Genomic DNA, 25,687 nt, shown 5'->3' on the forward strand with positions numbered 1-25,687 from the left:
CATACACCCTCCATTATTATTAAGGCACTATGTGGCATATACATTCATTTATTCACTGAAATAAAGAGATCAGTTAAATTTATAATATCATAATCTGTGGGTATGAGATACCTCTAAACTGAGTGTCTATACTAAAGTCTCTTAAAATCAGGGCTAGGAATTACTATCTAAATTATGGCTTTGTTAATGGTGGGTTTAAAATATTTCAAAACTTTGAATTTTAAGGAAAACTTGATATACCGTACCTATTCTAAGATGAAGTGAAAGTTAGGCTAGCTATTACCATGAAATACATGACGTCTAGCTAGATCCTCTGCATAATGACACAGTTAGACTGATCAATATTCAAGCTTGTTGCTTTAAAATGTTAACCCAGGTTACTGTTCTCTGCCAAACAGCATCAAGTTCATGCACAGTTTTACTCTGATCCTACCTCCTACAATGGGATCCACAGGATGGAGAAGTCCCAATGTTGTTGTTCCATCTGGTTTTCTTCTTTCGAATTCGCACTGCAATGACCCAAAGTATTCAGATGGAATGAAGTGTTTTATACAAACACGCTGAGTATCCTTTATCCGAAAGGCTTGATACTAGGGTGTTGTGGATTGCAGATTTTCCCAGATTTTGGAATATTTACATATACATAATGAGACATCTTAGGGATGGAACATAAAATTCATTTATGTTTCATACATACTTTACAGACACAGCCGGAAAGTAATTTTATACAATAGTTTAAATAATTTTGTGCACCCGTCACATGAGGTCATGTGTGGAAGTTTCCACTTATGTCATCATGTCGGAGCTCAAAAAATTTCAGATTTTGGACCAAATTTCAGATTTTGAATTTTTGGATTAGGGATGCTCAGTCTGTACCATATTCATATATGCAGCAAACCACAAAGCCTTATTTTAACCTAATATTACAGGTGGCTAATCATTAAACTCAAGGTACTGACTTTCACACCTGTCTCCAGGTATACAGGGGATGATGGGCTAGAGAAATGGAGGTGAGGAAAATCTCAGAATTCTAAGAGCTCTGTGGGCCTTTTTTTTTTTGAGACGGAGTCTCGCTCTGTCGCCCAGGCTGGAGTGCAGTGGCCGGATCTCAGCTCACTGCAAGCTCCGCCTCCCGGGTTCACGCCATTCTCCTGCCTCAGCCTCCCGAGTATCCGGGACTACAGGCGCCTGCCACCGTGCCCGGCTAGTTTTTTGTATTTTTTAGTAGAGACGGGGTTTCACCATGTTAGCCAGGATGGTCTCGATCTCCTGACCTCGTGATCCACCCGTCTCGGCCTCCCAAAGTGCAGGGATTACAGGCTTGAGCCACCGCGCCCGGCCTAGCTCTGTGGGTCCTTAAGGCTACCTAGTTCTCCCCAGTCTATCAAAAAAGGCTACTACGGACCAGGAAAGGGCAGTGGCTTGCTTAAAGGCATGTACACACCTACTTGGCTTTAAAACCAATGTGGGCAGGGACCCACCATCTCACTGCCACCCAAGACACAGACATGGCTTCTGTTCCTAAGTCCCCATTAAATGTTTCTTTCTGGAAACATTTAAGCTGGAACATGTGGTGAGCTAGCCAGGAGTCGAGGGACCAAGAAATGGGCAAAGGGAAGGAAGCATCCGTGGGGGAAATTCCAGGTGGCAGCCACTTCCACGTGGAGTGGTGTGGCTCACGTTTTAGACGCCTGTGTGTGAGTACAAGGATGCCCTGAAAACGCCAGTGTATTTGGAGTGATTGTTGGCTGAGAGCCATCCGTCGCCTGTGGTCATGAAGGGCAGCTGGCAGCCACTGCAGCAAGACGGCCACTTTTGTGGGCTGCTTGTTTGTCAACAGGAGCCCAGCTAGCAGCAGAAGCAAAAGTAAAACAGCTTGAGTAGGAATTACAATTAGGAAAAATATTTTTTTGAAAAAGAGCTCTATATTCAAATGTTGGCTCAGTTAAAACTGCTATTTGGGCTATACATATACAAACATATGTCTATTGTTTTAATGCCGCTGTAATGGCCCTGTAAAATGTCTCAGTCAACTGAGTTCTGTTTGGCTAGCCCTCCTTCCTCTTGCCACCCTCCATACCATATTAGGGACCTGATGGAATTTCTGGCAGCTTGTGATCCCTTGAGGTAAACAATAAAGGCATCAAATACTCCTCTTTTTGGGAAGAATCTCTGTTTTTCCTCACAGAATACCAAGAGTTGTAAGCAGACAGATTCCTCTCAGATCTAAAACTCTGCTCTTTTCTGTATTGTATTACCTGATCTCTAAGGCTTTCTGGGGACCCAGGATTCAGTGATTTGGGGTGATCTAAAATCTGCCTTCCAGTAAGTATTAGGCTCTAAAAGCTGCATGCTTTCTTGGCCCTGTTCCTTAAAGGGCTCCCCTCCTTGAAACCAGTAATCTAATAAGGAAACAAGTTGAAAAGACGACATCTTTTTTTTTTTTTTTTGAGACAAAGTCTCACTCTTGCCCAGGCTAGAGTGCAGTGGCAAGATCTTGGCTCACTGCAACCTCCTTCTGGCAATCTTGTTTTCAGGTAATGGTGTTTAGGTTTAGGTTTTGTGCCTTTGAGATGTAAATTTTCTACCTTGTTTCATCTACTTTGTTATGACTTTGGAAATGATAGATAGTCTACGAGGGGGAGAGAGTGAAAACTGGCAAATGAAGAATCTTATAAATCTAGAAGATCTGTTTCTGTGTGTTTGTATTTCTATATATGTGTCATGTGTATGTGATATATCACTATCAAAATATATGAAAGCGCTCTAATCAACTGACCAAAGAAAAGTGCTTAAATCAATTATTTTATTAAAAAAATAGAACTTGGCTCAAATGCCTTCTAGTTCACACAACTTCAGTAATCCTTGTTAAATAAAACTAGTTTCAAAATTCTCTTCTGTAATTTTAAATCTTAAAGTCATGTTATATCAAGTAATCTTAGGGTTTTCACTTGAAATTAGGGTTACTAAGAGTTAAAATAGTTAATATATATTATTAAAATTACTAGATATAAGAGAAACAATTCTATATACATAGTATATAAAGAAAAATGTGTTTTTGGTAAAGACACAACATCAATTTACAAAAATCAGTAGCGTTTCTATACACCAATAATGTTCAAGCTGAGCGCCAACTCAAGAATGCAATCCTATTCACAACAGCCACACAAAAAATAAAATACCTAGAAATATATGTAAGGAGGTGAAAGATCTCTACAAGAAGAACTAAAAAACACTGCTGAAAGAAATCATAGATGACACAAATGGAAAAACATGCCATGCTCATGGAAGAATCAATATTGTTAAAACGTCCATACTGTCTAAAGCAATCTACAGATTCAATGCTATTCCTATAAAATTCCCAACATCATTCTTCACAGATTCAGAAAAAACTATTCCAAAATTCACATGGAACCAAAAAGGAGCCTGAAGCGTCAAAGCAATTCTAAGCAAAAAGAACAAAGTCAGAGGCATCACATTACCCAATTTCAAACTATACTACAGGTTGGGCATGGTGGCTCATGTCTGTAATCCTAGCACTTTGGGAGGCTGAGTTGGGTGGATTGCTTGAGTTCAGGTGTTAGAGACCAGCCTGGGCAATACGGTGAGACCTCATTCCTACAAAAAATACAAAAATTAGCCAGACATGGTGTCATGCACCTGTAGTTTCAGCCACTTGGGAAGCTGAGGCAGGAGAATTGCTTGAGCTCCTGAGGCGTAGGCTGTAGTGAGCCAAGATCGTGCCACTGCACACTCCAGCCTGGGCAACACAGTGAAAACCTGTCTCAAAATTAAACCAAACCAAACAAAAGCTCCCATAAAACTACAAGGCTACAATAACCAAAACAGCACGATACAGGTAAAAATAAACAAAATAACCCACAGACCAATGGAACAGAACAGAGAACCCAGAAATAAAGCCACATACATACAACCAACTGATCTTTGACAAAGTTGACAAAAATAAACAATGTAGAAAGACCATTCAATAAACGGTGCTAAGAAAACTGGCTAACCATGTGCAGAAAAATGAAACTGAACTCCTATCTCTCACAATATACAAACATTAACTCCAAATGGATTAAACACTTAAAAGTACGACCTCAAATTATAAAAATCCTAGAAGAAAACCTTGGAAATACTCTTCTGGACATGGGCCTTGGCAAAGAATTTTCTATGTTCTCAAAAGTGAAAGTGACAAAAACAAAAATTCACAAGTGGGACTTAATTAAACTACAGAGCTTCTGAACAGCCAAAGAAACTATCAACAAAGTAAAGATACATCCTACAGAACAGGAGAATATATGTGTGAACTACGCATCCAATAAAGGACTAATACCCAGTATCTATAAGGAACTTAAATCAACAAGAAACAAACAAATAGCCCCATTAAAAACTGGGCAAACGACATGAACAGACACTACTCAAAAGAAGACACACAAGCAGCCAACAAACATCTGAGAAAATGCTCAACATCACTGATCATTGGAGAAACGCAAATCAAAACCACAATAAGATACCATATTATATCATTACTGAAAACTCAAAAAAAAAAAAAAAAAAAGAGATGCTGGCAAGGTTGTGGAGAAAAGGGAATGCTCACTGTTGGTGAGAATGTAAATTAGTTCAGCTCCTGTGGAAAGCTGTTTGAAGATTTCCCAAAGAACTAAAAATAGAATTACAATTTGACCCAGCAATCCTAGGTATGTACCCAGAAGAAAAAAAATCATTTTACTCAAAAGATACATGCATTTGTATGTGTACTGCAGCACTGTGCACAACAAAGACACAGAATCAACCTAGGTGCCCACCAACAAAAGACTAGGTAAAGAAAATGCAGTATACACACACACCATGGAATACTACACAACCATAAAAATGAATCAAATCATGTCCCTTGCAACAACACGGATGAAGATGGAGGCCACTATCCTAAACAAATTAATGCAGAAACAGAAAAACAAATATTGCATGTTCTCACTTAAAAGTAGGAGCTAGGCCGGGCGCGGTGGCTCAAGCCTGTAATCCCAGCACTTTGGGAGGCCGAGGCGGGTGGATCACGAGGTCAGGAGATCGAGACTATCCTGGCTAACATGGTGAAACCCCGTCTCTACTAAAAATACAAAAAACTAGCCGGGCGTGGTGGCGGGCGCCTGTAGTCTCAGCTACTTGGGAGGCTGAGGCGGGAGAATGGCGTGAACCCGGGAGGCGGAGCTTGCAGTGAGGAGATCACGCCACTGCACTCCAGCCTGGGAGACACAGCGAGACTCCGTCTCAAAAAAAAAAAAAAAAAAAAAAAAAAAAAAAAAAAAAAAAGTAGGAGCTAAACACTGGTGCACATGGACACAAAAATGGGAAGAACAGACACTGGAAATGCTAAAAGGGGGCAGGGAGGGAAAGGGGCAAGGGTTCAAAAACTTCCTACTGGGTACTATGTTCACTATTTGGGTGATGGGTTCAAGATAAGCTCAAATATCAACATCATGCAATATACCCACGTAACAAAATTGTGTATGTACCCCTTGAATCTAAAATTAAATAAATAAAACCAATGTGCTAAACAATATGATTTCTTGTAAATACGAATGTTTTCTTGTAAACTTAAATTATGTAGTTCATGTTCCCATTTTAGAACATATTATAACTTCCTTTTTAAAAAATCCAGTGAAAGTGGGTAAGATTAATCATGTACTTTATAAATGAACATAGATGGTCCTCAACTTACAATGGAGTTACATCCAATAAACCCATTGTAAGTTGAAAATATCATGAGTTGAAAACGCATTTAACATCCTGATAAACTCATTGTAGGGAATCGTCTGTTATTAATTTTTTTCCTGCTAAGTATTATACTGATGAAGAGCTCTATGGCAGACATGGATTAAAAAATACGCAAGCAACTTAAAAACTACAAGTTTCAGATGTCCCAAATCAGTAGGTAGAGAAAAGAAAGGCAAAGCTCAGTCACCTGACTGTTCACAAGCCGCCTGGTCAGCTTTCCTCCAGATTCCTTCACGATGCGGTCAAGCTGCTCCTGCTCTCTCTCTAAATTATTGCTTTTAAACTTATCTTCAAGCATATCTTTGTCTTTCCTGAAAACACACATTAATACTTAGTAAAAAAAACCAAAGATACGATGAAAACATTCAAATGAATTCTAAATATGAATACAACTAAAGTGGTCTCGAGACATTTGGACTACAGTCACTCATTGAAACATATTTCCTTGATGACCTGGTTAAGGGTCTCTAATTAAAGAACAAAAACAGTAAGGCACACCTAACATGCTATTTCCCTACCTTTTTCTGTTCAGTGTTACTTGTGTTAAACGTTTTTCTGGGAACTTACAAAAAAATTAGTTCTACCTCAAACAGTACTTTGTAAGGGAGAAGAAGATACCATTGTTCTTTTAAAGTTTGATTTTTAAAATTTAAATTTAAAACAAGCACTGAAGTGTGTAAATCTTAGAACAAAGAAAAACTTGTCACTAGTTTACTACTGTCTTTGCATTATGACAGCAAAAATCCCAAAATGCTAACTACTACCCTCCTCAAAGTTGGCAGTGAGGTGCTGAGCAGTCAGGGCTGGCTCCCAGTGGTGTGAGTGAGCAGATGCGGCTGCTGCCAGCTTCACAGGTGGCTGCCTGGGTGGAACAGTGGTTCAGCGTTGCTCCCACCAGCTGATGTTGGGTGGAAAACATGGGCACGCTGCAGTGACAGCTCATCTGCTTAAGACACAGCAGTGACTGTGCTCCCACTGAGCTCCTTGCTGCTTTATGGAAGGAGGTAATGACTATGCATTTTTTTTTTTTTTAAAACAAACAGTTCTATTTAAATAAACTCACTGACCATATGAGTCCCAAAAGTTACTTTACAGGTTTTAAAACTACTTCAGTAAGAAAATACATTAGAACTGCTTTCTGAACTGTTTGGACAATCCCATATAGTGCTTCATATGAGAAGAGGGGTATTACACCATCAAAATGGACTTTCATGCCCAAACACCACCACTACGGACACACTAGCACTTGGTCCTCCCAAGTCAGGCCCTGAATCAGTATTTCTCCCCGTTACTAGCTTGAAGAAGACAGTTTGACCTTAACATCCCAAAGATCTTTTACTTTTTGTTTTCTTTGCTGGGACTCTTGAAGGCGTGTGCTTCGGCATCTCCAGAGTCCTCTCTCTCTCTTGGCCAGCAGCCTCCGTCCTCCCCACTCTGTGAGGTGTCTGTTCTATCTTTCTGCTTTCGAGTTTTCTGCAAGTCAGCCATGAAGTCTATGCTCTGCTTCAGGCTCTGAATTCTTTCCTAAACATATTCAAAAATATTCTTATTATACGTTTGTCATTAACTTTTAAAGTAAAGCATTTTTTCCCACAGGAGTTTGTACTTATCCTATCATTAACCAGGGAAGAAAAACAATGAAATGTAATCATATACCAAGAGAGTATTGTATTTGGAAACCATGATAATGCCTATACCTTCAATTCTTAAAATTTAATTTCCAACTTCATAGAAAGCTTTACAACTTTATTGCCCTATCAGAAAGTTAACAAAGGAGAAAGTATGAATTAAGATGAAGTATTCTTTGACGTACTGCCTTGGAAGAGTAAAATTTAGTTTAATGGTGTGTTAACATTTTGTGTTTAACAGACTGGCTTATCTTTTGACAGTTAAGAACTGTTAGGTGTATCAAAGCCTAGGGCATGTGAGCATGTGAAGTTCCTCTCTATTCTGGTAGCCCGGGGTGCTCACTGATGATGCTGGCATTTCACTCTGTGTGAAAACAACAAGCCTTGAGGAGAAGACAGGCTGGTGGCATAGTTCATTCCTCAGAGTGCAAAATGGTTTCACTAACGAAAGAAGTCTTGTTTCTATTCTGTGAAACATGTGCTTATTTTCCGCTGCAATGATGCGCTGTGAAATTTTCACTGTAGTTAAGGGCTTGAGGTTTCTGCGTAAATTTTAAGAAGGCATATTTGTTTCTAATGACTACCTTGCCTGTTACTCTGAGAGTTATCACTGGGTAAAATAGAGAGTGCAACCTCCTTAGGGTTGCACAGCAACAACAGGGAAGACTTCTGTGGAGTAACAGAAACTAAGAACTAGAAAGAACCAGAGGCCATTCAAACAAGAATAACGTGGCCCAGAAACAACAAATGACTCACCTAAGGTCACTAAACCAGCAACTAAAACTAGGCTTGCTGTCACTCATGTCGGGCCTTTCCTCATCACACCATGCTCTATTAGTAGTGCAGATGGTGAGATCCTCACGAACACAGTTCTTGCTGTTTTTTACTGGACTTTTAAATTAATCTTAAAACCATTAAAGCGATATATTTTATTGTGGACAAATAAAAATATGGGTAGAGGAGAAAATAAAAATCTTCTTAATGTATCATCCAGAGAAGAAGAGCATTAACAAGTTTATCATTCCAGTACTTTTCCAACCATTACATATCTTAGCAAATTGGAATTATGCTGAATATTTAGTAAAAAGCATTTTTTTGGTTAATAAATTATAAGCATTTCCTCTCCATATCAATAGATATTTAAAATATTTTAATAACTATTTAATCCCACATCTACATCATGATTTAACTAATGGCCTATGATTGAACATGTAGATTTCCATGTTTCTACTATTATAAATAAAAGTACCATAAACATCATTATAAATAAATCTCTCTAGGAACAACTATCTCTTTAGGACAAACTCTTAGAAAGGAAACAAAGTCAAAGGGAATGAGTATTTTTGAGGCTTTTGATAATTACTGCCTTCCAGAAAAGGTATACTAATTTACATACTAATTTACATTAGTGTTTGACAGTTTCTCTGAATCCTTGACAAAATCAACTGTATCGTTTAAAAAGCAAATCCATTAGAATCGCTTGAACCCGGGAGGCAGAGGTTGCAGTGAGCCGAGATTGCGCCACTGCACTCCAGCCTGGGTGACACAGTGAGACTGTCTCAAAAAAAACAAAAAACACAAAAAACAACAACAAAAAGCAATCTTATTTGATTTTTAAAAACACGTTTTATTTTGCTACATTAAAAATATTAGTTTAATTATTTCTGTTAAGTTCTCGGTAATAATTTTATTTCCACTCTAGAATTTTATAAAGCAGAACTTACATTAAGAACACTTTGGGATTTTTAAAAAAATGACATGCACAAAATAAATTCAATTAGAGGAAGTTTCTAAACCTTGAAACAAGTCCCAGGAAAGAGTGAAGTTTAATTTTCCTTTGAAAGCAATGTTTTTTTCTTTTTTTGGTAATTAAAATGCCTCCAAGTCAGCATATTACTGATCTTCAATTTTACAATATTAAATGGCTAACAGGGCTGGTTCTTTGCTAATAATATAGCTAACATTTACTTAGTGCTTACCCATGTACCAGACACAATTCCATGAGGTAAGTACTATTATTATCCCCACTTTACAGGACAGGAAAAAGGCTGAGAAAGGTTACCTGGGCTAAGGTCACACAGCTTCCAAAGGGTAGAGCTAGGACTTGAACCTTGATTGGTCTGATTTCAAAACCACCATGTTACAAATAGTATTGTTTGTACTACTTTGCTTGTACTACAATGTAGCATTTTACTTAAGTATTTATTTAGGAGATAAAAAGTTACTCTTCATCTGTTCATTCTTTCTTTTTTTTTGAGACCGAGTTTTGCTCTTGTTGCCCAGGCTGGAAATGGCATGATCTTGGCTCACTACAACCTCCGCCTTCGGGGTTCAACCTTCCTGCCTCAGCCACCCGAGCAGCTGGGACTACAGGCATGCATCACCACGTCCAGCAAATTTTGTATTTTTAGTAGAGACGGGATTTCTCCATGTTGGTCAGGCTGGTCTCAAACTCCTGACCTCAGGTGATCCGCCCGCCTCGGCCTCCCAGTGTTGGGATTACAGGTGTGAGCTACTGTGCCTGTCCTCATCTGTTCATTCTTTATAAAAACAACACGTCTACTAATAGTTGCTATTTGAGTATAACTGAAAAAATGAGTGACTACTCTGCAATCTTTTTAACGAACATTCAAAAACAGTTATCTTTGAAAAGACACCATTCATGGAAGGGTGTGCTGGGCTCTCTTGGAGCACAAACTATTAGAAGGGTTAACTCAAAACGTCTACATTTAAACGTTAAAAAAAATCACTGTTGTGACGACCCCTCCCATGTAGGGTGGAGAGAATAGTCAACAGGAAGCTAATAACACAGGATGGGTGGGGCTCCTCAACAGCAAAAGCTCTGAAAAAAAGGAAGACAACAGAGAGAGAAAGAAAGAGGGAGAGAGGGAAGGGAAAGTGGAGAAGAAAATTTTATTTTCTGTGCTTTCAACCATTCCACATGCCAGTAAAATTCAAGAGATAATGGAATCTTTTGCTTGTTGTATTAACTACATTACTTAAGGAAGCGGTAAATCAAAGGTCATTAAAAATTAGGCTCCAACCACCCAATTCAATGTACATATTTTGGAGTGACTACAGGCTGCATCTGTTAAATGCATTTTTACTTCAAATGCAGTAACAAGAAGCATTTCCAGGTCTTTAAACCTGGAACACGGCGTGGTTCTAGATTCTGAGTCTTCCTGCAAAGAATGGGTAAACATTTCATATTCCTCTTTCCTCTGCAAATGTTGTCAAAGATGGGTAACTGGTTTCCATTAGTTTCCCAAGTCTTTAGGAAAGGGTGGGAACTGATGTTGTCTAAATATTAGGAGCGCAAGAATAATCAACAATCCAAACATGTTTTTCTTTCTCTAGTTAAGCAAATCCAAGAATCTCTCAGCCAAGCACACAGACACTCAGACATCTGCACACCGAGGCATTTCTTTAAATGTAAAACTATAATACAGAAAAATGAATCACCATAAAAATCGGAAAACCATATGCAGATGCACGACTTATTTTTATCATCCTTTAACTCGCCTGAATGTGAGCTCAAGCTCTCGACTCTGATTCCTTTCTCCTTCTACCAGTGTCTCATACCCACTCATTTCTTCTTTGCAAAATCCCTGTCCTACCTTGTGGTTCTTTTTCATAGTATCCTCTCTACTCTACCTCTTATCTAGAATCAGAACAGTAATGCTAGAAATCATCTTGGAGATCACAGACTAAATCCTTCTTCAGGGATGAGAACACTGAGTCCCAGGGTAGTTAATGTCTTGCCCAAGGTCCACAAGTTAGTGGAAGAGAGCTAAAATTAAAACTCTCTTCTGCCTGCCTGCCACGGTATGGTGCCAGGATCACCCTTGATTCGTTCCCTAAAGAGGTCTCTTACTAATAGGTTTCTCCCACTCAGAGTGGTGAGAAAAACCTCAAAAGATATGGCTTCTCTTGTGAGTTATTTTCTCTAGCGGATGCACAGTGATCATCTCAGTTTACCCTTCAAAGCCTTTTATCAACTGTCTTCCTGGTGATACTCGTAATTTTTGCCACTGTGTACAGATCTCATGTTTAAGCTCTTTCCTACAGTTTGATGATGATGTGTCTGTGCCTACACACACACTTCTCTGACCTCAAATGTCTTACTATGCATTAATTCTTATCCTTTAAGGAAGAGTCTGCTCTTGTGGAGAGGTGGTTTTGAGACAGTTTCGAACTTTTTCTCATTTGTATATAGTCACATGTAGCTTAATGAAGGGATACATTCTGAGAAATGGACTGTTAGGCAATTTTGTTGTGTGACCATCAATGAGTACACTTACACAAACCTAGATGGTATAGCCTACCAGACAACTGGCTAAATGATATAGCCTATTGCTCGTAGGCTAGGAACCTGTACAGCATGCTACCATACTGAATACTGTAGACAGCTGTAACACAATGCGAAGTATTTGTGTATTTAAATATAGCAAAAGTACAGTAAAAATACAGCATTACAATCTTATGGAACCACCATTGTATATGCAGTCTGTATACACAGTATTATGCAGTGCATGACTGTATTTTCTTACTAGAAATTCTGTGCTTCTGACAGGACTGACCAACATTAGATTCCACCCCTACAAATGCAAACAGAGAGCTTTCCTCTTCAGAGTTCTCACAATTCAGCCAGTCTTATCCTGGAATTCAGGTTGATGTTTCAAGCTGATGTTTTATCTCTAAAGAGATAATTACAAGTGAATGCCAATATTTATTTGTACTGATTCCAAGTAAGAATTTTCCTGTCTTTCCTTCTCTTTATTAAAATTTTTTCATTTAGTATTTTCTACTTTAATATAACCTGCTAATAAAATAAATACTGTATTGTATCTGTATTACTATGGCCAACAAACAAGGACACAGATTTTAATAACTATTATTTATGACAAAGAGTTTCCCTTACCTGGCTAAGAATTTTCATCCCTGAGTGCAACAGCTTCTTTGCAGCTTTATAATAAATGGTCTCTGGTTTATTGTAAATCATGGCATTAGTACACATTAGTTTGAAGTTATCCTGCAGAAAGAATATTAAGGGAGAAAATGAATTAATGCAAAACAAACTACCCCACACCCCCAGGTTAAAACCATACAGGTCCTCTAAAAATTTAAAAAGCAACAACATCCCTTTCTTTCACTATTTACTAAACAATACTAACAGCAATGTATTAAGTTTTAGGACTCACCAACAAAACAAATACTGCTTAATGTATTTAAATATGTTATATTATTTCCCAAATTCTTAAATATTCTATAGTACCTGCATATAAACTGTAGATCCCAGAATGAAACTTTTAAATGGGTTTCTTCAGTATAATCTTACTGCACATAAAAAAAATGTGAAGAAAATACTTCTATTTCATATGTAATGATCTTAGCTGAGTAGTTCATGTAATTAAAAAAAATATTACTCCTAGCTTTAAAGCAAACATCTTAAATTTCCATTTAGGAATTGAACATTTTATTTCAGATCTTGACTGAAAACAGAGCAGTCCTAAATTATCGCAGTATTTCCTGCCAAATTCACATTAACTGAGCAAAAAATGTTAAAACATTTACACTATTTTAATGTGTTTGGATACTATCATAAACCAAACATAATTTGCAGAATGTTGCAAAACCATGCCAATGTGAAATAAACCATACAACCTCAAGGAGTTAAAACATGTAACTGGAGTAGCCAAATTACCAAAACTGTCTTTTTGGCTTAAATTTCAAAGTCTGCGTATGTGCCGGAGAACTTGACCCCACTGCATGCTTTCACGGTTAAGTAATTGTTACATCTATTGCGATTCATTATGCCAAGGCCTTACTAAGTTAAAAGAAAAAACCGAAGAAAACAGAATCTGCCCCCTACAAATTTCTCTAAAAAACAAAAACATTCAAATTCCACTATTTAATAGCAATGACAGGTTAGAACACTTAAATAGAACAAAAATAAGTAGACTGAGTTCTATGTAAAAGTATGTAAGACTGATTGAAGGGTCGCAATAAATTAGGTATTAAAGTGGATGAAGTATATGTGGATCTTCAGTTTGGGCCATGACTCTATAAACAGTTAGGACTCTGCCAGATCTTGGATCTCTAAGCATCTAATGAAAGCTATGGGACCATCCTTAAGCGCGCACACACACACAGTTGAACACAAAAGTCTTCATGTAATTTTAGTAGGTTCTTGGTCCCTCTAAAGGCTCATCATGGTACCCAAAGGACCCTAGATTAAAGACATTTGTTACAGATATTTGGAAAAGCTTCCATTCTGTTAAGAATTACTAGGCCGGGCATAGTGGCTCACCCTTATAATTCTAGCACTTCGGGAGGCTGAGGCAGGTGGACTGCTTGAGCCCAGGAGTTTGAGACCGGTCAGGGCAACACCATGAAACCCTGTCTCTACTAAAAATACAAAAAAATTAGCTGAGTGTGGTGGCACACGCCTGTAGTCCCAACTACTCGGGAGGCTGAGGCACAAGAATTGCTTGAACCCTGAAGGTGGAGGTTGCAGTGAGCCAAGATCATGCCACTGCACTCCAGCCTGAGCAACAGAGTGAGACTCGGTCTCAAAAACAAAACAAAACAAAACAAAACTACATACGTATTTGGGGGCATGCGACGCAAGTGAAGTGAGACACTAGACTACTACATATACTCAAACTAAGTGACCATTTGGCCTATAATTGGCCAGATAATGGGCCTATGAACTGGCAAGAGTACTGAACTGTTCTAATGAGCACAGGACTGATCTATCAAGGCAATTTGTAGATTCCTTAAATCTTAACACAATGTGCTGGTCTTTACTGAGCTGTGTGTGATGGCACTGGTCATTCAAAAAGCTGTGTCTTCCTGCACACTTTTCATACACACACACACACACACACATACACACACACACACATTTTATTTCAACCACCAAACGAACTGAATAAATATTACTTTAGGCTGTTGAGCTTTCCCTAGAAAAAAGTGGCAATGTAGAAATTCTAAAGAGCTAAGATACCAATTCCTTTCAATTATGATAAACCCTAACCTGCTTAAAAACACTCTGGGGACACAATTCTACTCTTCTTACTGTAAGAGAAAGATCAGAGAAAATCATTCACAAAAAGAAAAAAACCAAAAAGCTGTGAAATTCTTTTCCATTAAGCAATGGTAAGGTCAGAAATATGCGGAAATAAACAGTTTTAGCCTAATTTTCACCAGATAAAAAGTTGGGAAGTTTCCATTTCTCTAAATAAGAGAGAATGTAATTCAGGTTCTTTGGAGAAAATGGAACATTACCTATAAACTCAATAGTAAAGGGCACTAAACACTGGTATTCTTCATAAATCTCTGCTTATCAATATGTGGATGAAAAAAGGGACTAGGTAAAGAAATTATCTTTTTTTTTAAATAGATGGAGTCTCGCTCTGTCGCAAGCTCTGCCTCCTGGGTTCACACCATTCTCCTGCCTCAGCCTCCCAAGTAGCTGGGACGACAGGCGCCCACCACCACCATCAGCCAATTTTTTTGTACTTTCAGTAGAGACAGGGTTTCCACAGTGTTAGCCAGGATGGTCTTGATCTCTTGATCTCCTGACCTCGTGATTCACCCGCCTCAGCCTCCCAAAAGTGCTGGGATTACAGTCGTGAGCCACTGTGCCCGGTTGTAAAGACACTATCTTATTTTATTTTTAGGATAATAACTAATTAGGGTAACCAATTAGCGTCTAACCCCTAGGTCAGGTGAGCACTACCATGGTTATGCAAAAAAAGTAGAGATAAAACAGCTATTATCTAAACCAATTAAGTTTGTGGCTGTTGAATACACAGTAAATTTTAATATACACGGTTCCTTTCCCTGAAATCAACACACACCAGGACACTCCCCCAAATGGGAAAAATCTCATCTATAACAGATATATATATTATCTTAGAAGCTTTCAGGTCCTTGTAAATTTTCTATTCTCTTCTTAAAGCTGAAGAAAATATGTTTAACAAATATAGCCAAAATGAACTCAAGAAAGCAATTAACTTTCATCAAATTAGAAAATGTAATTAAACTTCTCTTTAGTATTTCTGGACAAGCCAATTTATCCTTTACTTTAGAGTATATGTGATATGGTTTGGCTCTGTGTCCCCACCCCAATCTCATGTTGAATTGTAATCCCCAATGTTGGGGGAGGGACCTGGTGGGAGGTGATTTGATCATGGAGACAGATTTTCCCGTTGCTGTTCTCGTGATAGTGAGTTCTCACAAGATCTGGTTGTTTGAAAGTGTGTAGCGACAGGTTCCAAGATGGCCAAACAGGAACAGCTCCAGTCTACAGCTCCTAGCGTGAGCGATGCAGAAGACGGGTGATTTCTGCATTTCCAACTGAGGTACTGGGTTCATCTCACTGGGGCTTGTTGGACAGTGGGTGCAGCCACGGAGTGTGAGCTGAAGCAGGGCAGGGCATCGCTTCACTCCGGAAGCATAAGGGGCCGGAGGATTCCCTTTCCTAGCCAAGGGAAGCCGTGACAGACAGTACCTGGAATATCAGGACACTCCCACCCTAATACTGTGCTTTTCCAATGGTCTTAGCAAACAACACACCAGGAGATTATATCTCGTGCCTGGCTCAGAGGGTCCCATGCCCATAAAGCCTCATTCACTGCCAGCACAACAGTCTGAGATCGAACTGCAAGGCGGCAGCGAGGCTGGGGGAGGGGCACCCACCATTGCTGAGGCTTGAGTAGGTAAACAAAGCAGCCAGGAACCTCGAACTGGGTGGAGCCCACCGCAGCTCAAGGAGGCCTGACTGCTTCTGTAGACTCCACCTCTGGGGGCAGGGCACAGCTGAACAAAAGGCAGCAGAAACTTCTGCAGACTTAAACGTCCCTGTCTGACAGCTTTGAAGAGAGTAGTGGTTCTCCCAGCATGGAGTTTGAGATCTGAGAATGGACAGACTGCCTCAAGTGGGTCCCTGACCGCCGAGTAGCCTAACTGGCAGGCACCTCCCAGTAGGGGCCAACTGACACCTCATACAGCTGGGTGCCCCTGAGACGAAGTTTCAGAGGAAGGATCAGGCAGCCACATTTGCCGTTCTGCAATATTTGCTGTTCTGCAGCCTCCGCTGGTGATACCCAAACAGGGTCTGGGGTGGACCTCCAGCAAACTCCAACACACCTGCAGCTGAGGGTCCTGACTGTTAGAAGGGAAACTAACAAACAGAAAGGACATCCACACAAAACCCCTTCTGTACGTCACCATCATCAAAGACCAAAGGTAGATAAAACCACAAAGATGGGGAAAAAACAGAGCAGAAAAGCTGAAAATTCTAAAAATCAGAGCACCTCTCCCCCTCCAAAGGAACGCAGCTCCTCACTAGCAACAGAACAAAGCTGGTAGGAGAATGACTTTGACGAGCTGAGAGAAGACAGCTTCAGACAATCAGTAATAACAAACTTCTCTGAGCTAAAGAAGGATGTTCAAACCCATCACAAAGAAGCTAAAAATCTTGAAAAAAGATTAGACAAATGGCTAACTAGAATAAACAGAGCAGAGAAGACCTTAACTGACCTGATGGAGCTGAAAACCATGGCACCAGAACTACGTGACGCATGCACAAGCGTCATTTGAATTTGGCTCAGTAGCCAAATTCGATCAAGTGGAAGAAAGGGTATCAGTGACTGAAGATCAAATGAATGAAATGAAGCAAGAAGAGAAGCTTAAGAGTAAAAAGAGCGAAAAGAAATGAACAAAACCTCCAAGAAATATGGGACTATGTGAAAATACCAAATCTATGTCTGATTGGTATACCTGAAAGTGATGGGGGAGAATGGAACCAAGCTGGAAAACACTCTTCAGGATATTATCCAGGAGAACTTCCCCAACCTAGCAAGGCAGACCAATATTCAAATTCAGGAAATACAGAGAAACACCACAAAGATACTCCTTGAGAAGTGCAACTCCAAGACAAATAATTGTCAGATTCACCAAAGTTGAAATGAAGGAAAAAATGTTAAGGGCAGCCAGAGAGAAAGGTTGGGTTACCCACAAAGGGAAGCCCATCAGACTAACAGCGGATCTCCTGGCAGAAACTCTACAAGCCAGAGAGAATGGGGGCCAATATTTCTTAAAGAAAACAATTTTCAACCCAGAAATTCATATTCAGCCAAACTAAGTTTCATAAGTGAAGGAGAAATAAAATCTTTTACAGACAAACAAATGCTGAGAGATTCTGTCACCACCAGGCCTGCCGTACAAGAGCTCCTGAAGGAAGCATTAAACACAGAAAGGAATAACCGGTACCAGCCACTGCAAAAACATGCCAAATTGTAAAGACCATCGATGCTAAGAAGAAACTGCATCAACTACTGAGCTAAATAACCAGCTAACATCATAATGACAGGATCAAATTCACACATAACAATATTAACCTTAAATGTAAATGGGCTAAATGCTCCAATTAAAAGACAGAGACTGGCAAATTGGATAAAGAGTCAAGACCCATCAGTTTGCTGTATTCAGGAGACCCATCTCACGTGCAGAGACACACATACGCTCAAAATAAAGGGACGGAGATGTACCAAGCAAATGGAAAACAAAAAAAAAGCAGGGGATGCAATTCTCATCTCTGATAAAACAGACTTTAAACCAACAAAGATGAAAACAAATGAAGAAGGCCATTACATAATGGTAAAGGGATCAATTCAACAAGAAGAGCTAACTATACTAAATATATATGCAACCAATACAGGAGCACCCAGATTCATAAAGAAAGTCCTTAAGAGACCTACAAAGAGACTTAGACCCCCACACAATAATGGGAGACTTTAACACCCCACTGTCAACATCAGACGGATAAACAAGACAGAAAGTTAAAAAGGATGTCCAGGAATTAAAATCAGCTCTGCACCAAGTGGACCTAATAGACATCTACAGAACTCGCCACCCTAAATCAACAGAATACACATTCTTCTCAGCACCACATTGCACTTATTCCAAAATTGACCACATAGTTGGAAGTAAAGCACTCCTCAGCAAATGTAAAAGAACAGAAATTATAACAAACTGTCTCTCAGACCACAGTGCAATCAAACTGGAACTCAGGATTAAGAAACTCACTTGCCTTTCCGGCAATGACGACCTACCCACACGAGAACATGCCTCTCGCAAAGGATCTCCTTCATCCCTCCCCAGAAGAGAAGAGGAAACACAAGAAGAAACGCCTGGTGCAGAGCCCCAATTCCTACTTCATGGATGTGAAATGCCCAGGATGCTATAAAATCACCATGGTCTTTAGCCATGCACAAATGGTAGTTTTGTGTGTTGGCTGCTCCACTGTCCTCTGCCAGCCTACAGGAGGAAAAGCAAGGCTTACAGAAGGATGTTCCTTTAGGAAGAAGCAGCACTAAAAGCACTCTGAATCAAGATGAGTGGGAAACCATCTCAATAAACACATTTTGGATTAAAAAAAAAAAAAAAGAAAAGAAACTCACTCAAAACTGCTCAACTACATGGAAACTGAACAACCTGCTCCTGAATGACTACTGAGTACATAATGAAATGAAGGCAGAAATAAAGATGTTCTTTGAAACCAATGAGAACAAAGACACAACATACCAGAATCTCTGGGACACATTTAAAGCAGTGTGTAGAGGGAAATTTACAGCACTAAATGCCCACAAGAGAAAGCAGGAAAGATCTAAAATTGACACCCTAACATCACAATTAAAAAAACTAGAGAAGCAAGAGCAAACACATTCCAAAGCTAGCAGAAGGCAAGAAATAACTAAGATCAGAGCAGAACTGAAAGAGATAGAGATACAAAAAACCCTTCAAAAAAATCAACGAATCCAGAGCTGATTTTTTTAAAAGATCAACAAAATTGATACACCGTTAGCAAGACTAAGAAAGAATAAAAGAGAGAAGAATCAAATAGACACAGTAAAAAATGATAAAGGGGATATCACCACCAATCCCACAGAAATACAAAGTACCATCAGAGAATACTAAAACACCTCTATGCAAATAAACTAGGAAATCTAGAAGAAATGGATAAATTCCTGGATACACACACACCCTCCCAACACTAAACCAGGAAGAAGTTGAATCCCTGAATAGACTAATAACAGGCTCTGAAATTGAGGCAATAATTAATAGCCTACCAACCAAAAAAAGTCCAGGACCAGACGGATTCACAGCCAAATTCTACCAGAGGTACCAAAAGGAATGGTACCATTCCTTCTGAAACTATTCCAATCAATAGAAAAAGAGGGAATCCTCCCTAACTCATTTTATGAGGCCAGCATCATCCTGATGCCAAAGCCTGGTAGAGACATAACAAAAAAAGAGAATTTTAGACCAATATCCCTGATGAACACTGATGCAAAAATCCTCAACAAAATACTGGCACACCAAATCCAGCAGCACATCAAAAAGCTTATCCATCACGATCAAGTTGGCTTCATCCCTGGGATGCAAGGCTGGTTCAACATATGCAAATCAATAAACGTAATCCATCATATAAACAGAACCAAAGACAAAAACCACATGATTATCTCAAAAGATGCAGAAAAGGCCTTTGACAAGATTCAACAGCCTTCATGCTAAAAACTCTCAATAAACTAGGTATTGATGGGACGTATCTCAAAATAATAAAAGCTATTTATGACAAACCCACAGCCAATATCATACTGAATAAGCAAAAACTGGAAGCATTCCCTTTGAAAACTGGCACAAGACAGGGATGCCCTCTCTCACCACTCCTATCCAACATAGTGTTGGAAGTTCTGGCCAGGGCAATCAGGCAGGAGAAAGAAACAAAGGGTATTCAATTAGGAAAAGAGGAAGTCAAATTGTCCCTGTTTGCAGATGACATGATTGTATATTTAGAAAACCCCACTGTCTCAACCCAAAATCTCCTTAAGCTGATAAGCAACTTCAGCAAAGTCTCAGGATACAAAATCAATGTGCAAAAATCACAAGAATTCCTATACGCCAATAAGAGACAAACAGAGAGCCAAATCATGAGTGAACTCCCATTCACAACTGCTTCAAAGAGAATAAAATACCAAGAAATCCAACTTACAAGGGATGTGAAGGACCTCTTCAAGGAGAACTACAAACCACTGCTCAACGAAATAAAAGAGGACACAAACAAATGGAAGAACATTCCATGCTCACAGATAGGAATAATCAGTATCGTGAAAACGGCCATACTGCCCAAGGTAATTTACAGATTCAACGCCATCCCCATCAAGCTACCAATGACTTTCTTCACAGAATTGGAAAAAACTACTTTAAAGTTCATATGGAACCAAAAAAGAGCCCATATGGCCAAGACAATACTGAGCCAAAACAAAGCTGGAGGCATCATGCTACCTGACTTCAAACTACACTACAAGGCTACAGTAACCAAAACAGCATGGTACTGGTACCAAAACATGAGATACAGACCAATGGAACAGAACAGAGCCCTCAGAAATAATACCACACATCTACAACCATTTGATCTTTGACAAACCTGACAAAAACAAGAAATGGGGAAAGGATTCCCTATTTAATAAATGGTGCTGGGAAAATTGGCTAGCCATATGTAGAAAGCTGAAACTGGATTCCTTCCTTACACCTTATACAAAAATTAATTCAAGATGGATTAAAGACTTAAATGTGAGACCTAAAACCATAAAAACCCTAGAAGAAAACCTAGGCAATACCATTCAGGACACAGGCATGGGCAAGGACTTCATGACTAAAACAACAAAAACAATGGCAACAAAAGCCAAAATTGACAAACGGGATCTAATGAAACTAAAAAGTTTCTGCACAGCAAAAGAAATTACCATCACAGTGAACAGGCAACCTACAGAATGGGGGAAAATCAACTCATCTGACAAAGGGCTAATATCTAGAAACTACAAAAAACTCAAACAAACTTACAAGAAAAAATCAAACAACCCCATTAAAAAATGAGTGAAGGATATGAACAGACACTTCTCAAAAGAAGACATTTATGCAGCCAACAGACACATGAAAAAATGCTCATTATCACTGGCCATCAGAGAAATGCAAATGAAAACCACAATGAGATACCATCTCACACCAGTCAGAATGGCGATCATTAAAAAGTCAGGAAACAACAGGTGCTGGAGAGGATGTGGAGAAACAGGAACACTTTTACACTGTTAGTGGGATTGTAAACTAGTTCAACCATTGTGGAAGACAGTGTGGCGATTCCTTAAGGATCTAGAACTAGAAATACTATTTGATACAGCCATCCCATTACTGGGTATATACCCCAAGGATTATAAATCATTCTGCTATAAAGACACATGCACACGTATGTTTATTGCGGCACTATTCACAATAGCAAAGACTTGGAACCAACCCAAATGTCCATCAATGACAGACTGGATTAAGAAAATGTGGCACACACATACCATGGAATACTATGCAGCCATAAAAAACGATGAGTTCACGTTCTTTGTAGGGACATGGATGAAGCTGGAAACCATCATTCTTAGTAAACTAACACAGGAACAGAAACCAGACACCGCATGTTCTCCCTCAGATGTGGGAAGTGAACAATGAAAACACCTGGACACAGGGTGGGGAACATCACACACTGGGGCTTGTTGTGGGGTCAGGGGAGGGGGGAGGGATGGCATTAGGAGATATACCTAATGTAAATGACGAGTTAATGGGTGCAGCACATCAACATGGCACACGTATATATATGTAACAAACCTGCATGTTGTGCACATGTACCCTAGAACTTAAATTAAAACAAACAAAAAAACACAACAAAATAAAAAAAATGTAAACCATCTAAAAAAAAAAAAAAAAAAAAAAGAAAGTTTGTAGCACTTCTCCCTTCACTCTCTCCTGCTGCCATGTGAAGGTGTGCTTGCTTCCCCTTCATGTTCCACTACAACTGTAAGTTTCCATGGGCCTCTCCAGCCACGTCTGCTGTACAGCCTGTGGAACTGTGAGTCAATTAAAGCTCTTTTCGTCATAAATTACCCACTCTCAGGCAGTTCTTTATAGCAGTGTAAGAATGGACTAATACAATATGCATACCTTATATGTCTAGAAATAGAAAAAACCCTCAACTTTCATTAAAATATTAATTTTACTTGTATTGATCTAAAGCTAAAAATTTCACTCTAAGGTTGGAAAAAATATACTGTGGAACACATATCAAACTCAAAATTTCACTAAAGACAAAAATAATTATGAATGAAAGATATCAGATGACCTATTTCATCTGGTTTTCCATCACCAAGCTCATAAAAAGTTTTCTGAAGCAAAAAAAACACAGAGATACTGGATCTTAAAATAAACTCATTTCTCTGCAAAATAAAAGGTCAATGAGAAAGATTCTGAATATCAGATGTGCAGATTTCTACCAAGATTTTGTGTATATAGGACTGAAGAGTTACCTTTAGTTCTTCTATGGACTGATAGTCATTGTTCTTGATCTTTTCTTTCATGGTACTAAAATCCATTGGGTGTTTAATGATCATGGAGTAGCCAGGAGCAATAAAATCAGTCACAGGAAATGAAAAGAAAGCACTTGGATCTTTTCTGTGAAGATATGCAAAAGACAATGTTATATTTTATTCTATTACAAACAAATCTAACGGTTTAGGAGCATAAGTCAGAGGAAACCCTTCAGATGCAGAAAGAATTTGTAATATGTTAACATATTTTTAACTGAAAACTGAAGAAATGATTTTAAAGTCTATTAACTATTTAATAACAAGTAAGTTTTACATACTAGCTGTACCCTCAGGATGGAGATTTCTTTCTTATAAAATACAAAGCCTCATTAATTAACAGCTCCACCTATATAGGAAAAAATGAAGCAAACTAAACCTCAACTAACTGACCAATGTTTTAACCTTTGGGAGATCAGCACTGCATATTTTTAATTAACCAAAGGGGAAAAGGCTGAAATAGTAACTATTAACATACATCTACAATCCTCCATATTAACTTCTAATAGGCTTGCATTTCTGGTCCATGTATGTCTATTTTCTCCATCAATGGATATAACTTCTATCATGCATATGTGGGGGATGCTAAAAAAAAACTGACATTAAAAAGCTCCTCTTTATACCTCCATATGTGTGCCAAAACAGGACTAGACCAAAAAAACCCCAAAATCAGAAACCCAAATTTGAAAACTAGTGCTCTTCATCACAGATTCTCAACACTGGCTATACATTAGAATCACACAGGAGCTTTAAAAAAATTCCAATGCAGGGAAGAAGCGGGAGGAAGACTCAGCTTAGACCCACTGTATCAGAAGCTCTTGGGGAAAAAGGGTAGGGTCCAGGCAGTGATATTTCCACAGGTGAGTATTGGCATTGGGATTTGAGTATTTGGCATTTGTATTTCCAGTACTGTCAGGTTGAGAATGAGTGCTTTATATGATTAAATCATTATGCTGATTTTTTTTTTTCCTTCTGGAAATCTGGCATACCAAGAGTTTTCTTACTCCACAGAATAACAGTAAAAATATGGTTTAAAAAATAACAACAACTTTAAAAACATATTTACCATGTTGCTAGTCCAAGTGGCAGGCACTTGACATATTTTATATCTAATCCTCACAAAAGCCATCAAAGTGGTGGTATCCTCCACCACTGGAGGATACTGAGGTTCAGTGAGGTTGAAATTATTTATCCTAAGCCATGCATTAAATAAGAGTTGAAATCTGATTCAGGTCTATGTGAATCTGCCTTTGTTTTTCAGAGCAGGGTGCCTAAGCAATGAGACTGAAAAATGACAACAAGCAAAAATACCCAGTCAGGACCTATACATCAAAATGTGCACCGTCCACAGGAGTTACCGTAATGGCAGCATTCATCTCTGGGTGGCCTCCTGAAGCTACCCTTTGGAGGAAATTATCTAACTCCTAGGTCAATCATTTTAATACAGAGCCCCGTCTAGTTTTGACCAAAAATGCTATTATCAAACTTGATCAACTAGATTTTTTTTTTTTTTTTAACCAGGCTTAGCTCCTGGTAAGGATAAGGAATCATCCAATCACTAAAACTAATCAAAAACAGTGTGGCTCTGGGATCTAATTCCCAAAATGTTTTTAACAATGCTAACGTCTTTAGACTAAGAAATACTTTCTGAAGTGTTTTCTTTTCATTAAGATTTTGTTTCTAATTGACATATAATAATTGCACATATTTAGAGGGTACAGTATGACGTTTCGACACATATATACTGACATACATATATACAAGGATACTTCAGTATCACTGTGTAATGATCAAATCAGGGTAATTAGCATATTTATCACCCTAAACACTTGTTATTTCTTTGGGATAAGAACATTCAAAATCCTTTCTTTTAGCTATTCTGATGTATATAATAAATGGTTGTGGACTGCTGTCACCTTACTGTGCAACAGAACACCAGAGCTTATTCCTCTTATCTAACTGTAATTCTGTACCTGCTGACCACCTCTACCTTTCCCTCGCCTCTGGTAAACACTGTTCTACTCTCTACTTCTATGAAATCAACTTTTTAAGATCCCACATGAATGAGATGATGTCATATTTGTGCCCTCACCATATTTTCTGTCTTCACATCAGATTGGTAATGTGCTGACGCTGTAACAAAGTTTGAGGGTGGTATATCTCACAAAGGAACATGAAAACCCAATCATTTCACTTATGAACTACAAAAGGATTGCACAGTATTTGTTCTTCTGTGTTTGGCTTATTTCATTTAACATGATGTCCTCTAGGTTCATTCATGTTGTTACAAATGATAGTATTTCATTCTTTTTAATGGTGGAATTAATATTCCATTGTGTATACATACCACATTTTAAAAAATGCATTCATCCATTGATGGGCACTTAGACTGATTCCATCTTGGCTACGATGAATAGCACTGCAATTAACACGAGAGTACAGGTATTTCCTGGACATATAGATTTCATTTCCTTTGGATATATACCCAGTAGATGAATTGTTGGATCATATGGCAGTTCTATTTTTAATTTTTTGAGGAACCTCCATACTGTTGTCCATAATAGCGATACTAATTTACATTCCCACCAACAATATATACAATTTCCCTTTCTCTACCACATTCTTGCCAGCTTTTCTTTTTTTTGTCTTTTGATAACAGGCATTCTAATTGGGGTGAGGTGGTATCTCACGGTGATTTTGACTTGCATTTCTCTGATTATTAGTGATGGTGAGCATTTTTTCATATACCTATTGGCCATCTGAATGTCTTCTTTTAATTAAGTCATTTCTTTTAAGGTGACATCA

At 38.7% G+C, this 25,687-nt stretch overlaps 2 protein-coding genes and 1 non-coding gene across 9 annotated transcripts in view; 1 reads left to right on the plus strand and 2 right to left on the minus strand.

Annotated features, from left to right (window-relative positions):
* Positions 1-25,687, minus strand: part of BRD7 (bromodomain containing 7) — a 56,717-nt gene that overhangs the window by 14,761 nt on the left and 16,269 nt on the right. For all 7 annotated transcript variants that reach the window (XM_025370034.1, XM_025370033.1, XM_025370031.1 and 4 more), the window contains exons 5-9: positions 22,826-22,970; positions 12,331-12,441; positions 7,121-7,305; positions 5,969-6,092; positions 434-509 (exon numbers count right to left, since the gene is read on the minus strand). In XM_025370034.1, coding sequence (XP_025225819.1) covers positions 434-509; positions 5,969-6,092; positions 7,121-7,305; positions 12,331-12,441; positions 22,826-22,970 — 641 coding nt within the window. The remainder of the gene's footprint in view (positions 1-433; positions 510-5,968; positions 6,093-7,120; positions 7,306-12,330; positions 12,442-22,825; positions 22,971-25,687) is intronic.
* On the plus strand, positions 18,520-18,875 carry LOC112614000 (40S ribosomal protein S27-like). Its single transcript, XM_025370036.1, has one exon. The coding sequence runs from the start codon at positions 18,521-18,523 to the stop codon at positions 18,794-18,796; it is 276 nt and encodes a 91-aa protein (XP_025225821.1). The 5' UTR covers position 18,520; the 3' UTR covers positions 18,797-18,875.
* On the minus strand, positions 24,992-25,095 carry LOC112614889. The gene has a single exon (XR_003117189.1). It is a non-coding gene; the product is annotated as a small nucleolar RNA U13 (small nucleolar RNA).

Source organism: Theropithecus gelada, chromosome 20, assembly GCF_003255815.1.
Source record: "Theropithecus gelada isolate Dixy chromosome 20, Tgel_1.0, whole genome shotgun sequence".
Lineage (NCBI taxonomy): Eukaryota > Metazoa > Chordata > Mammalia > Primates > Cercopithecidae > Theropithecus > Theropithecus gelada.

Excerpts from the sequence above, each read along its gene's own strand:
- LOC112614000 (XM_025370036.1), top strand. The coding sequence starts at position 18,521 with ATGACGACCTACCCACACGAGAACATGCCTCTCGCAAAGGATCTCCTT.